General features: G+C 41.3%; 2 protein-coding genes across 10 annotated transcripts in view; both read left to right on the top strand.

Annotated features, from left to right (window-relative positions):
• The window catches only part of CASK (calcium/calmodulin dependent serine protein kinase), a 372729-nt gene that overhangs the window by 155508 nt on the left and 201664 nt on the right, over positions 1 to 15557 (top strand). The gene's annotated exons all lie outside the window — the stretch shown is intronic.
• On the top strand, positions 3891 to 5435 carry LOC125118728 (ubiquitin-associated domain-containing protein 1-like). The gene has a single exon (XM_047765527.1). The coding sequence runs from the start codon at positions 3891 to 3893 to the stop codon at positions 5100 to 5102; it is 1212 nt and encodes a 403-aa protein (XP_047621483.1). The 3' UTR covers positions 5103 to 5435.

Genomic DNA, 15557 nt, shown 5'->3' with positions numbered 1-15557 from the left:
TAGGTATTTGCTAAATACCTAAAAAGGTATTTAGGTATTTAAAGGTAGATCAGTCTCAGTGTCTCTCTCTCACTCTCTCGCTCGCTTTCTCTCCCTCCCTCCCCCCTTCCTTGTATTGACATTATATTCCTTCTATTCATCAGGCTTCATCAATTCCAATAATTAATCTGTTGTGCTGTTTGTGTTTTCCGCAACCTGATCATATCATCTGTGTATGGAGACTTGTTTTATCCCTTTCCAATTCTTTTACCTTTTCTTTCTTTCTCTAGCCTTTACTGCAATTGATAAAATATCCAGAATAATGGTAGTAGCAGTTATCTTTGTTTATTTCTTTTTTTTAATAATTTTTTTATTTTCCCACTGTACAGCAAGGGTGTTTATTTCTGATCTTAGAGTTTGCTAAGCGTAAATGGATGGTGAATTATACCACTTATTTTCTGTATGTATTGAAATGATCATATGATTTTCTTCTTTACTATGTTAATGCAATGAATTTCATTGATTCTTTGGTTAACCATACTTGTTCATGATGTATAATCCTTATCATCCTTTTTATATATTGTTAGATTTGGTATTTTGTTTAGACTTTTTACATCTGTATTTGTGGGAAGATTGTGCTATAATTTTCTTGTTCTGTCCATGTCAGGTTTTTATATCTAGATTATGTTAGCCTCATAAAATGAATTGAGGAATGTTCTCTGTTTTAACTTTGTGATTGATAGAACTTACTTATAAACTCATCCAGGCCAGACTTTTCGTTTTTGTTTTTGTTTTTGTTTCTGTTTTGTCTTTTTGCCTTTTCTAGGGCCACTCCCGCGGCATATGGAGGTTCCCAGGCTAGGGGTCGAATCGGAGCTGTAGCCACCGGCCTACACCACAGCCACAGCAACGCGGGATCCGAGCCAAGTCTGTGGCCTGCACCACAGCTCACGGCAACGCCAGGTTCCCAACCCACTGAGCAAGGCCAGGGATCAAACCCGCAACCTCATGGTTCCTAGTCAGATTCGTTAACCACTGCTCCACGACGGGAACTCCAGGCCAGACTTTTCTTGTGAGAAGAGTTTTCACTTCTGATTCAGTTCCTTAAATACTTACAGGGATATTCAGGTTTTCTATTTATTTCTGTGTCACTTTTGGTGAATCGTATTTTGCTAGGAATGAGTGCATTTTATTTAAACTTTAAAAAAATTTGTCATCAAGTGGTTCATAATATCTCTACAGGATCTTTTTCGTTCTTGATACTAGTAATGTATACCTTTTTCTTTCTCAGTCTTGCCAGATAGTTACCAGTTTTATTTTGTAAACAATTTTTAGCTTGGTAAATCCTTTTCATTTTATGTTTATTTTCTGTTTCAGTAATTTCTGCTTGTAGTTGTTTCCATCCTTCTACTTTGGGTTTAATTTTCTAGGATTTATTTCCTTTTTAAAATTTCAACCTTTTTGTATCCTTGGGTTTTAGCTGTGTCTCTTGTTAAAAGCATATAATTTTTTTTTTATTCTAGACCCTCCATCTTTGTATTTTAATTGGAGCATTTAGTCCATTTACATTTAATTTTATTTTGGTATATTTTGATTTACATTATGGTCCTCTTAGGTGCTTTCTATTTATACCACCTGTTTCATATTTCTTTTCCTCGCCCTCCGTGATTTGTTTGGATCAATTCATTTTTTTTTTTTTCTATTTGTCTTCTACTAATTTGGAAGTTTAAGCACTCTTTGCTATTATTTGAGTGTGTACCCCAGAAGTTACAGTATGCCCCCCTAATTTATCAAATTCTAATGTCGATACCATCCATTATTGTCTTCCTGAACAGTACAAGCACTGCAGAACACATTAATCCATGTAATACCACCCTTGACTTACAGGCTATTGTTTTCATGTATTTCAATTATATTCGCGTGTATAAATGCATGGTTACACATATTTAAATCCCTCCAAATTTTATTATTATATTTATTCATTTAGATTTACTTATACACTTATCCTTTCGTGGATCTTTATTCTTTCAGCATCTCTAAGGTTTTAGCTGGATTCATTTTCCTTGTGCCAGTCTGCTGGGTGCAAACTCCGTTTTTGTTAGTTTCAGAATTTCCTTCGATTTCCGTCAGTGTTGAAGGATAGTCACTGAGTAGAGAATTCTAAGTTGACATTTTCTTTCCATTAGCTATCATTCTTCTGTCTTCTGTCTTCCATTGATGTTAAGAATTCAGCTAGCTGTCTGTCACTTCTCTCTGAGGGTATCTGTCTTTATTTTTTCAGGTTATTGAAAATAAATCTTTTCTTCATCTTTTGTTTTCTGTAGTTTTCTCCAGGGAGCGTTAGTCTGGCCTTAGGTCTTTAGGTCTCTTGAATCAGTGTGTTGATATTATTTATGGTTAGGGAGTATCTTCAGCCATTATCTCTTCAAATATTGCCTCTGCCCTTTTCTTCCTCTCATCACCATTGTGACCCTTTTCTGAATTTTGTATGTTTTTCCTTTTAAAAATATACTATATTTTTCTTTTTGCAGAAAATTCAAGCTTAGCTTTTATGTTCTGGGACACAGTAAGCTTCATTATTTAATAATCTATGTTGGGTAATCTCAGTATATGAAATCCCTGTTTATCTTTATTGTCTGTCATTTTTGTTCATTCTTGTCAAGATATCTTACCCCTTTATGTACCTGATTCAGTTTGTTCATGTGTTAGAAATTACTTTGAAAATTACTGGCCTTGAATAATGCTTTCTTCCTTTAGAGAGAATTGTTATTTGCTTCTACTAGGCACCTTTAGACAGCGGCAGTTTGGGACTATCTTAATCAAGGCTCAAGGCTTAGATTTTTCCAGGGCCATTTAGAGGTAAAGCCGGATTGCAGTTTTGTGAAGGGGCTGATCACTTCCAGTTCACCCCTAGTTCTTTAGGGTCCTACCTCAGTGTTGGAGAGTAGTTTATGAGATTCCCTTGAATTCTGACTTGTTTTCCCTTAAAGATCTTCCGTATAAACAAATATCCCCAGGGCAAGGACTCTGAACCTTGGCTTTACCTCTCCGAGTTCCCATTCTTTCTCAGATTTTAGCCAGTATTCCTCACAATTTGGTTGGTACTTTGGTGTGTGCAGGAAGTTTTTTTAGCCAGCTTTTCTGTTGTCTTCACTGGGAGACATCGCCTATCAGAAGTACAGCCAATAGAGTTAAAACTCCTTTTACATTGTGTCATAAGATTGTACCAATTTATATTCAAACTGGTGGTAGATGAGAACATCAATGTTTGCATTTTGATAGGTCAAAGTGACATTTTCGTTTAATTTGCATTTATTTTTTTATTAGTGTGGTCAAATATTTTAAAGGTATGTTTACCCATTTCTTTTTCATCTGTTAACTTTATTTTTTTGCCATTTTGAAGAATTCTTTATTTACTAGGGATATTTACCTTTTTCATGTATTTGCAAATATTTTCCTCAAACTTGCCTATTTAATTTTGTTTACGGTATTGGACTTTTGTGTATTGACGTTTTAAATATACTGAAATTGGAAATTCTGTCAGAGAAACAAATTACAAGTAAGCAAGAATGAAGGCTAGAATGAACCCTATGGTGCTGGATTAGAGTTGGAGATTGAGGTACGATGTCATATTTAATTTAATATATAAACATACATGAGTGCACATAGATATATATGAGTCCATCCTGATATAAAGAAGTTATTGAATAAATAAATGAATGGGGGCTCGGTGGCGGAGCGAGGCGACGGCTCGGTCCGTGGCGAGTGGCGGGCAGCTGGCCAACGGGAGCCGGGGCGGGGCGGCGGCTGCCAGCGAGGGAGCGCGCGGGCGGCCTAGCCCTGCCCCCGGCCCGCCCGACCCGGTGACCTTCAGGGCCCGGGCGGCGGGCGCAGGCCCCGGCGGCGGCGCGATGTTCGTGCAGGAGGAGAAGATCTTCGCGGGCAAGGTGCTGCGGCGGCACATCTGCGCGTCGGACGGCGCCGAGTGGCTGGAGGAGGCGACCGAGGACACCTCGGTGGAGAAGCTCAAGGAGCGCTGCCTCAAGCACTGTGCTCCCGGGAGCTCGGAAGACCCCCAAAGCGTGAGCCATCACAAGTTAATTCACGCCGCCTCCGAGAGGGTGCTGAGTGATGCCAGGACGATCCTGGAGGAGTCGGTCCAGGACGAAGATGTCCTGCTGTTGATCAGAAAGCGGGCCCCGTCGCCTCTCCCGAAGATGGCTGAGGTCTTGGCGGAAGAGAAGAAGAAACAAGAGCAGAAGGCCCCGGATAGAGACGCTATATTCAGAGCCACCGCCAACCTGCCCTCCCGCGACATGGACCGGGCCGCGGTGCAGACCAGCCCGAGAGACTTCCAGACCGAGGTCCGGAAGATCCTGGTGTCCCTCATTGAAGTGGCACAGAAGCTGCTGGCGCTGAACCCGGACGCCGTCGAGTTGTTCAAGAAGGCCAACGCCATGCTGGACGATGACGAGGACGAGCGTGTGGACGAGGCGGCCCTGCGGCAGCTCACGGAGATGGGCTTCCCCGAGAGCAGGGCCGTGAAGGCGCTGCTCCTGAACCACATGTCCGTGCCTCAGGCCATGGAGTGGCTCATCGAGCACGCCGAAGACCCCACCATAGACACGCTGCTGCCGGGCCTGGCCTTGCCGGGAGAGGCGGCCGCCGCGGGGCCCAGCGCCGGGCCCAGCGCGGAGGAGGGGGACGAGGAGGCCCGGGACGAGCTGATGGAAATCTTCAAGAAGATCCGGAGGAAAAGGGAGTTTCGTGCCGACGCTCGGGCCGTCGTCTCCCTGATGGAGATGGGCTTCGACGAGAAGGAGGTGATGGACGCCCTCCGGGTGAACAACAACCAGCAGAACGCCGCCTGCGAGTGGCTGCTGGGAGACCGCAAGCCCTCTCCCGAGGAGCTGGACCAGGGCATCGACCCCAAGAGTCCCCTCTTTCAGGCCATCCTGGACAACCCTGTGGTGCAGCTGGGCCTGACCAACCCCAAGACGCTACTAGCGTTTGAAGACATGCTGGAGAACCCGCTGAACAGCACCCAGTGGATGAACGACCCTGAGACGGGGCCGGTCATACTGCAGATCTCCAGGGTCTTCCAGACCCTGAACCGCTCGTAGGCCGCGCGGCTCCTCTGCGCACCCCCAGCCGAGTCGGGGCAGGAGCGCCGATCCCCGGGGCCCCAGGCCGGGGGCGGAGAGGGGCCGGGGCTGCGGCTTCCACCTTCCTGCTGCAAACCTCGGACGCCGCGTCTCCAGCCTCTGCCAGTGTTTACAGACAAGTGGCTGTCACACCGAGAAGGGTCGTCTCCTTCCGAGGGTCCCTGTGGGCTCTTGAAATGCTACTTGAATTGGCCTGTAGGCGCTGCTTGTAGAGTCCACGTGTTATTTGAGAGAGGAGGCATGTTTCAACCCAAAGTGTTAACGTCAAAGGTACTAACTTAAGTAGAATTCACAGATAACTTTCTTTAATAAATAAATCCCCTTTTGCAGTTTCCAAAAATAAATAAATAAATAAATAAATAAATGGGAGAGAAGAGAAAACTTCCTTACAAAAGAATTCCAGATGATATATGTATATAATCCCCCTCCTGCCTGAAGGTGTGGCCTGAACCTGACGATTCACCTTCAAAGAACAGAGCATGGAAAGAAGAGCCTTTACAGGGCTTTACCTTTACCTTTGCTCCATCGTACCTGTACAGTGGCGCAGTCTGGCCGACCCTCTTGACCAGAGAATCAAGTTAACATCACCAGTGCTAAGTCACGTGGCTGCCATGTGCCCCCTGAGGGGATGATCTGAGAAGGGCACTTCACCTCTGTGGTATCCTGCCTCCCAAACCCACAACTCTCATCTAAAAATGAACAAAACAAAACAAACCAAAAAACCTTCAGACAAGGACATTCTACAAGATATTTGGTCAGTACTCTTTAAACTGTCAGGGTCATGGAAAACAAGGAAAGACTTGAGACATTGTCACAGACCAGAGAAGACTTAAGATTTGATGACCAAATGTAAGGTGGTGTCCTGCCTGGGATCCCAGAACAAAGAAAGTACACTAGTCAACAGATGAAATCCAAATATGGACTGGAGTTGACTTAATAGTAATGTACCAGTGTTCCTCTCTTAGTTTTGACAAATGTACTATAGTTGCCTAACATGTTAGGAGAAGTTGGTGAGGGGTATTGAGGAACTCTATGCTCAATCTTTGTGGGGTTTATGTAAATCTAAAATTAGGAGTTCCCGTCGTGGCGCAGTGGTTAACGAATCCGACTAGGAACCATGAGGTTGCAGGTTCGGTCCCTGCCCTTGCTCAGTGGGTTAACGATCCGGCGTTGCCGTGAGCTGTGGTGTACGTTGCAGACGCGGCTCGGATCCTGCGTTGCTGTGGCTCTGGCGTAGGCCGGTGGCTACAGCTCCAATTCGACCCCTAACCTGGGAACCTCCATATGCCTCGGAAGCGGCCCAAAGAAATAGCAAAAAGACCAAATAAATAAATAAATAAATAAAATTATTAGGAACTAAACACTGTAAACCAGCTATAATGGAAAAAATTAAAACCATTATTAAAAAAAGAAAGTAAAAATTTTTTTCAATCAAAATTAAACATGAAACCATGAGTTTACACCATTATATCCATTAATTACAGATTTTTATTTTTGAGACATTTATTAGATAATGAGCAATTGTTTTTAACATATAATTTTATTATTGCAATTATTTTACAAAAAGAGTTCTTACCTTTTGGACATAAGTACTGAAATACTTATGTATAAAATCTGGGATTTGCCTCAGAATCAGGTGCAGGGTGAGCAATGGGTATGGGGTTGAAGTAAAATACATGCTTAGCCAGTGAGTTATTGGTGGATACATGAACCTTCATTATTTTATACTTCATTTCTCTATACTTTCTTCTTTTGATGTTTTCCACAGTAATAAAGTTTTTTAAAAGCAAGAGAGAAATTACAGAGGTTTTTCCTTAATTTTTAAATTTATACTTGTCATTGGTTTTTTTAATTGAGGTACATAGTTAAGGTACAATACTGTATGTTGGAGTTCCCGTCGTGGCACAGTGGAAATGAATCTGACTAGTAACCACGAGGTTGCAGGTTCGATCCCTGTCCTCGCTCAGTGGGTTAAGGATCCGGCATTGCCGTGAGCTGTTGTGTAGGTGACAGATGCAGCTCGGATCTGATGTGGCTGTGGCTGTGGTGTAGGCCGGCAGCTATAGCTCCGAATAGACCCCTAGCCTGGGAACCTCCATATGATGTGGGTGCAGCCCTAGAGAAGACCAAAAAAAGACCAAAAAAAAAACCCAAACCAATATTATGTGTTAAAGGTGTATAATATAGTGACTCAAAATTTTAAAGGTTGTATTTCATTTACAGTTATTATAAAACATTGGCTATATTTCCCGTGTTGTACAATATATCATTGAAGCTTATTTATACATAATGGTTTGTACTTCTTAATCCCATACCCCTATCTTGCCTCCTCACTTTTTTTTCCCCACTGGTAACCACTAGTTTGTACTTTGTGAGTCCGTTTCTTTTTTGTAATATTCACTAGTTTGTTTTATTTTTTTAGATTCCCTATGTAAATGTTATCATACAGTACTTGTCTTTCTCTGTCTGACTTATTTCACTTAGCATCATACCACAATACTTAGTATAATTAAGTAAAAATTTTATGTGACTTTAAAAATTTTATATTTGTACATCTTTTCTCTGAAAATCTGAATTTCTTGCCACGTTAACATACTTGTTTCACCCGACTAGCATAAATACGTGATAAAAGCAAGACAACTGAATGCTGATTAGGATTTCTTTATCCTTCCTTTCATCCTTAGGTTTTATCCCACTAGGGATACACAATCAAAATACTAGGTTTTAAAGTCACTTAAGTAACTCTTACCTTTGTGGTTATGCCACAAGCTTGACGTAGAATTGTTTATTTCAGTTCATCGTTTTTTTTAAATTAAAGATCTTGAGATAATTAGAGAGTCCCACGCAGGGAGATCCTTGTAAATGTTGCCCAGTTTCTGCCAATGTTAACATTTTGCCACATTGGTATTCTATATCACAACCAGGATATTGTGCTGATATACTCTCCCGATCTTACTCAGATATCTGCATCAGTTTGTTTTTAATTTTAGGGGTTGCCCCTTATTTCTTCATGACTTAATTTTGTTTTTTTAGATTATGAAAAGCATAGACGTGATTGGAAAGTCAAATTTATGAATAGGGTTCATTCAGAAAGATCTGGCTTGCATTCCTGTCCCTGTGCACTTCCTACCTTAGAGGAAATTATTATGTAAAATTAGTTTTAATTTTATTTTTCACTATTTCTATTGGAAATATAAGAAAATGTGTGTATTTATGTTTTTGTACCATCCCCTTCTTACACACTCTTATATATTCTCTTCTAAACTTTATTTTTCATTTAACAAGATGAAAACACCAGAGCTCTCTCCATAGCAATATGTATTGCTTTTTATACCTTCTTAGTACTCTGTTGTGGATATAGGATCATTTTATTAAGCCAGTTCTTTATTGGTAGATGTTTGGATTATCTCCAGTCTTCTTTTACATGAATAACCTTATAATACATCATTTCTTTCATACTATTGTTAACGCCAAATTCCTTCCGTAAATGTTGTACCACATTTTTTTCTGGTTATTCTTCCATTTTTATTTTTTTAATGATTTTTATTTTTTCCGTTATAGCTAGTTTACAGTGTTCTGTCAATTTGCTACTGTACAGCACAGTGACCCAGTCACACACATATATATACATTCTTTTTCTCACATTATCCTCCATCATGCTCCATCACAAATGACTAGATATAGTTCCCTGTGCTATACTGCAGGATCTCCTTGCTTATCCATTTCAAAGGCAATAGTTTGCATCTCTTAACCCCAGATTCCCAAAATGTCTACCACTTTACATTCCAAACAGCATTGTTTGAGAGTTGTGGGCTTTAATTTTAAATTGTGATCTAAAGAACTGAATTGATCTCTCAGTCATATTAATTAGTAAATACACAGTTTTCATTCTAAAACTGTGCTTAAGAGTTCCTGTTGTGGCTCAGCAGGTTAAGAACCCAACTAGTATCCATGAGGATGCAGGTGTGATCCCTGGCCTCGCCCAGTGGGTTAAGGATCCAGTGATGCCGCAGGCTGTGGTGTAGGTTACAGGCATGTCTTAGATCTGGTGTTGCTGTGGCTGTAGCTGGTGTAGGCTGGCAGCTAGAGCTCCAATTCAACCCCTAGCTTGGGAACTTCCATATGCTGTAGGTGTGGCTCTAAAAGAAAAAAATAAATCTGTCCTTATGTGTATAAATTTAGTCAGGGAGAGTTGTAGATAAATTCTGTTTTATTTTTATGGTCTTCATCCATATCTGTGGAATTGACCAAAATTCTGTTAACTAGAGTGCATTTCATTTCATTATGAGGTCACTCAGCCCGAGAGAACTTATAATACTCAAAAGTAAAGATAAGGTCTTTTGTCCCTCTACTGGTTGTCGAATCAGTAGGCAGTGTCTTTGAATATTAGTATTGGGATATGAAAAATATAGTTGTTCTTTTTGCCATACTCTAGAAAGTATTATCTGAATCTTCGTATTTCTCATGCACACCATTGAGGGCACAGAGGTTCATAAAAAGTAGGAGCAAAATGTTGATGAGCCTTTTAAGACATGATAAGGATTTTGGATCTTTAACCTTAAAGATGTAGATGTCATCATAAGCAAAATTAGATGATCAGACATCCATTTTTAAAGCATTTTTGGCTACAGTGTTGCTATGGGGTTGAATTTGGGTGTGGGGAGAATTAGGAGGCCATTACAGTGATTTCGTATGAACGTGGATGACTGGGATCAGTGTCAGTAGAGATGAAAGGAAGTGAATAGAATCTGAAGATGTTTAGGAGTTAGAATGGATAGGATTTGCTGACTGGATCAAGGAAGTAAAGAGGCGGGAGTCAAAGTTGATTTTCCCTTCACTGGCTTGAGCACCTAATATATGATGGTGCCTGGAAATAGATGGTGAAATACATTTTGGTCATGTTGAGTTTGAAGTTTCTCTGGGACATCTGAATGAAGTTGCGAAAGACGCCGCCGAATATGTGGATTTGAAGCACAGAGAAATTTGGGATAGATACAGAGATTTGGGAATGGCTGCTGTTTGATGGTTTAGAAGAGTATGTAGAGGAAGAAGAAAAGAGGACTTGAGGACTGAGGGGCTCCCAAATTTGAAAGGGTTGGATATAGAACAGAAGGAATAGCTAGCCACCAAATGAGATAGCAAAGGACCAGCTGAAGAGATGGAAGGAAAATCATGGCAGCAGGATGTTACAGAAGCCAGGTAAAGAAAGTATATCAAGGAAAATATTAGGGGGAGATGAAGGGTTTTGTCACTTCCTAGTTCCCTCCTTCACTAAACTCCCTTATTCCTCAGCCACTATCTAGTGCTCATGCTATGCAGAGCTCCCATTCTGGCTCAGTTCTGAGACATGACCCCTACTTGCTGTCCCTCGGTGTCTCTTTGATCCCATTTGGTATCCCTATCTGGTAGCTCATTTCCTCAGTGAGGGAGATGGTGAGTGAAATATTAGAGGACAAACGGAGAGGCCTGTATCACTGTCCTAACTATGTCATCAGACTTATCCATTTAGTCATTTTGTTTCTTAATGCCTAATATGTATGAGATAGAACTAAAATCTCAGGACAGAGATGGATGGACATGGAAACATTTACGGCACAAGGAAGGGAGAGGAGGGAAGAGAAGACCCCATCATAGAGGAAGCAATACTGAGGTTTGAAGGATGACTAGGGGGTTGCCAAGTGGTAATGGCAGGGACAAAACTAGACAAAAGTTGTAAAGATCCAGAAGTCTCATGAAATATAAAGAAAGAACACAAAATGAAGCCAGACCTCATAAGAACTAGGGAAAAAAAGCCTGAGGAACCAGGGTCACTGCTCCCTTCATCCATTGAGGTTTTGCATCTACTTTGCTCTGGAAAGACCGGCCTTTTCTCTTTACTCAAGGTCTTGCACGTAGCCCCCACACAAGCGCCCCGGTTCTCAAATCTGCATGATCTACGAGGCTAAGTATTTCCTTCTGCTTCTCTTACTTTGCATTCCAGACGGAGAAAGGGAGTACAAATGAATGAGTGTGTGAATTTATCTAGTTATCTCAGTCTCCTCCTTTTCTTCTAGAACCCTGAGTAGCTAAGGTAATGACCTGGCATCCTCTGGGTAACCTTCTTTTGAATCTGAGATCCGTTCCATGTCCAGCCAGGGCAAATAAAAGCCCACTTCTGTTTCCATGCTTGGGCTGGGGTTCTAGGCGAAAGAGTTTATCAGTACGTGGAAGGCAAACTGATCATGTGAGTGGGAAAGGAGGTAAGTATTAGCGGCAAGTCAAAGAGCATGCGGAAGGGCTAGAAATGTAAGTCAGCTTACATGGTTGGGGCACCGTTAATAGTAGTGGGCTCCGACTTTGGAACAAGGCGCAAGATAAGAGAATGGAGATGAGCTTGGCCATGTAATAATAAAAACCTCGGTGGTGTGTGTAACTGTACATGCGTCACTTTATACTTGTTTATTGTCTCTTAATTCCTCTCAAAAACCCACTAAAGTTAATTACTATGCCCATTTTACAGATGAGGAAACTGCCCCTTAGGAGGTTGTGGCTTGTTCAAGGTCTCAAAGCTAGTGTGCTGCAGCCAGGATTCCAGCCTAGGCAGTTTGACTCTAGAGCCCTCACTCTTAATTGTTCTGATATGTCTAGGGCTTTTGATGCCATGTTAAGGATTCTAATTCATCCATTCACAAGTATTTATTGACAGCCTATAATGTGCCAGACGCTGTTCTAGGTGCCGAGGATTTAAGAGTGAGTAATTCAGAGTTCAAGACTACATGAAACTTCGTTCTGGTGGAAGAAACAAACTAGCAAATGTGTAGTAATAACAGCCAGTAGTGATAAGTGCTGTGATAAACTAGGGCCAGGTAAGGGATAGAGAGTGATAAGGATGCTGCTTCAGATAGGATGGTCACAGAAGCCCTTTCTGAGGAGGTGACATTTAATCAGGCCTTAAAGTTTATTCTAAGAGTTCCCAGTGTAGCTCAGAGGAAACGATTCTGACTAGGATCCATGAGGATGCAGGTTCGATCCCTGGCCTCGCTCAGTGGGTTAAGGATCCGGTGTTGCTGTGAGCTGTGGTGTAGGTTGCAGATGTGGCTCAGATCTGGTGTTGCTGTGGCTGTGGTGTAGGCTGGCAGCAACAGCTCCAATTCGACCCCTAGCCTGGGAACCTCCATATGCCGTGGGTGCGGCCCTAAAATGACAGAAAATAATTTTAAACATAAAGATTATTCTATAGGTGCTGGAGCACAATTGAAATAATTTTGCCAAGGTAATAATATAATCAGATTTCTACACTAGAAAGAGACCCCTAGACTCCATATGGAAAATGTAGTGGAGGGTTGAAACTCAAGTCAATAAAAAATTCCAGGCAAAATGGGATCTTGGAGTTCAACTTCTTCACTTTAACAAGACTGAGAGACCCTAAGGAGAAGGAAACTGGAGTCCAACTCACGGTATGAAATCCAGGAATGAGACAGAGACCCTCAGCCTTAAACAGTAGCTAAGAAAAACTCTAGCCATCATATATAGGAAGGGATAGCTCACGGGGACCAAAAGAAAAAAGAAACACCAAGAAACCCCATTCAAGATTAGCATTCAAATGAAATTTTCAAAGCAGACAGGGAAAAGCTTAAGATCCTGAAACAAACTCAACCGAATGGAAATTTGGTCTAAAGGAAATGTGAATAATAGGAAAAACTGAAAGGTACACTGAAAGGTACTTTGTTAAAAGATAAAGAGACCTAGTAACATTCATAGAACAAGAGGCTGTTCTGTTTGATAATCACTGAAAAATCCTTGAGAGAGTATGTGTGTGTGTCTGTGTTTGGGATCAATATGGCCAAGTCGAAAGACAATATTGAAGAACCAACATAGAACAAAACACAGTTGAAGAGAGACAGTAAGTATGAAAGAGAATTTAAGAGTCCTGGAGGCCACATTGAGAATATCCAATATATATATAAATAGAATTCTAGAATTGAAGAGGGAATGATGAAGAGAGGAGACCTTACTCAAAAAGATAACAGTCCAGAATGTTCCCAAACTGAAGAAAGACTGTCCTCTTCAGGTAGAAATAAGGTCTGCGGAAGAAAATTACTAATCATCTGAGTCTGTGTTGATCGTGGGACAGAGACACCCAGTACGCATAGAAGTGTGGCCCCAGGAAAAGAATCTGGGCTTGAAATGCAGTTGAGGAGTCATAACCATTAGAACACGGCTCATTTCAAAGCCTCTTGGGACCTCAGTTTCTACCCTACCAACTGTGAGAATAAAAGGAAATGTGGAAGTACACTGATAGTCGAAACATTAGACAACCTTACCACCATGTTCATTGTCATTGTCATAAAGTCTGTTTATTACAGGGCCTCAGAATTAGAGGTTAAGAGCTAGGATTCTGGAGCCAGATTGCTTAGGTTCAAATCCCAGCTCTGGTACTTTCTAACCTTACAACCTGTGGCAATTTATATAACATTTGTCTTAAGCCCCACTTTTCTCAACTGTATCTCTCTCTTTGTTTTGTTATGAGGGTTAAATAAGTTATTACATGCAAAGCTCTTAAAATGGCACTTGGTGTGTCGTTAAATGCTCGGTAAATCTTTGCTGTTAGCTTTTAACGTATCTGCATTCAAGGGGAACCTTCGGTATCTTATCCCAGAGGAGTGACTAATGTAAAAATCATAGTCCATGAGCATAATAAATTTAGGTATCTGTGTTTTCCTCTAATACTCAAATGATCTTTCTAGTTAAATACTGACTTTTATTTGTTCACATAACAGAGTTTTGTCGCTGTCTGCAAATTGGCCATGTTATTTGAACATTCAAGAACTACCATTTCTCTCTTCGTCATGTTTGAAACTTGGAAACAAGTCATGGGCATATGGAATCTTCTCACGAGGGCATAGTAATGGTTCTGTTTTTCTTGCTAAATTGGACCAATTTAATCCTGGGCAGATACCTATGATTATGCCTCTGTTTTTGTTTATATCTCTAGTTTTATAAGTACCAACATTAACAATTTCATGTTAGCTAGGAATTTGCCTTAGAAGTAAAAATTATACCAGCCAGTTTGATTTTAGAATGCAAATGGTGGTAAAAGGAAAACAGAAAATCAATACTTAACTATGTGAAGATTTTTAAATCCCTTGTATAATTGCTCAAGAGGAGAGCATTTTCCAAATTGGCCCACCTTCCTCATCTGTAAGACCATGTCAGAGTCTGGCATGATTATTTACAGTTCTTCAAATAATGTTCTGTGAGGTAGATAAACAGCGGACATGTCAGAACTAGAACTCAAAGAATGACCCTGAATCCTTGAATCCCACAAATGGCTAGAGGGATCATCTTGTGATTTTCATATCTACATTGTTTGAAGATTTGCTCCCTCCTCTAGGTGAGGAGCTTTATTGCTAGTGGTGGCAAGGACTGCATTGAGGAACCTGCCTCCAAATGAAGAGAAGGCTTTAAAAAGCAAGAGTGAGAACTATATTTCTAGAGAGAAGAGGTGGAAAGAAGAGCTAGAGAGACTTACAAAGAACCATAGATAATATACTCCCCCATACCAGGGTCACGCAGGATGGAAAGTAAACCAGTGCAATGATTATGACTGATTTGGTTTTGAGTGGCAGTGGTTCTGTCTTGATTGTCGTCTATGAAAGTAAGTGGGACTAGATCAGAGGTCTAAGTAATTTCTTTAGAATTAATGAAGTTAAAAGATTTAGGGAGAGAAGGCAGGATAGAAAAGAGAGATGTTCAAGTACCTGGACTTCTGGACACTTTGTCCTGTGCAAATGTAACTGGGGCCATTTAGTAACCAGTGTCTTAGATGAACTCTGTAGACCTTATGCTGAGAACAGAGGCAAGAGTAGTTTGGGGATGTAGTTCCTCCCTAGCACCGTGAACTGGTCCCTAGACCAGTCTCTCTCCTGGTCAGATGGGAAAGAAAGCACAGGTGAGAGTCTCTTCACTTGTGAAGATTTGCAGTAATTTTTATTTTATTTTATTTATTTATTTTTTGTCTTTTTGTCATCTTGAGGTCCGCACCTGCGGCACGTGGAGGTTCCTAGGCTAGGGGTCGAATCGGAGCTACAGCAGCCGGCCTATGCCACAGCCACAGCCATGCCAGATCCTAGCTGCAGCCTACACCGCAGCTCACTGCAACGCCAGATCCTTAACCCACTGATCAAGGCCAGGGATCGAACCCACAGCCTCATGGTTCCTAATCGGATTCGTTTCTGCTGCGCCACGACGGGAACTCCGCTTTGCAGTAATTTTTAAAAAGCCCCTTGGAGAAGAAGAATATCACTGTCCTTTCAACAAACCACACAAGTTCATGTTAGAGCAAGGGAAAAGTATAACCTCCTCCTTCAAAAAGGTGAGCAGGAAGCATGGAGTTATATATACAGGGGCTGACAGTCAAGATACTGAGGTTCT

This window comes from Phacochoerus africanus, chromosome X (assembly GCF_016906955.1).
Source record: "Phacochoerus africanus isolate WHEZ1 chromosome X, ROS_Pafr_v1, whole genome shotgun sequence".
NCBI classification, from domain to species: Eukaryota; Metazoa; Chordata; class Mammalia; order Artiodactyla; family Suidae; genus Phacochoerus; species Phacochoerus africanus.
Note: the sequence above shows the minus strand (reverse complement) of the source record. Positions and strands in the feature narration are given on the sequence as shown.

Excerpts from the sequence above, each read along its gene's own strand:
- LOC125118728 (XM_047765527.1), top strand. The coding sequence starts at position 3,891 with ATGTTCGTGCAGGAGGAGAAGATCTTCGCGGGCAAGGTGCTGCGGCGG.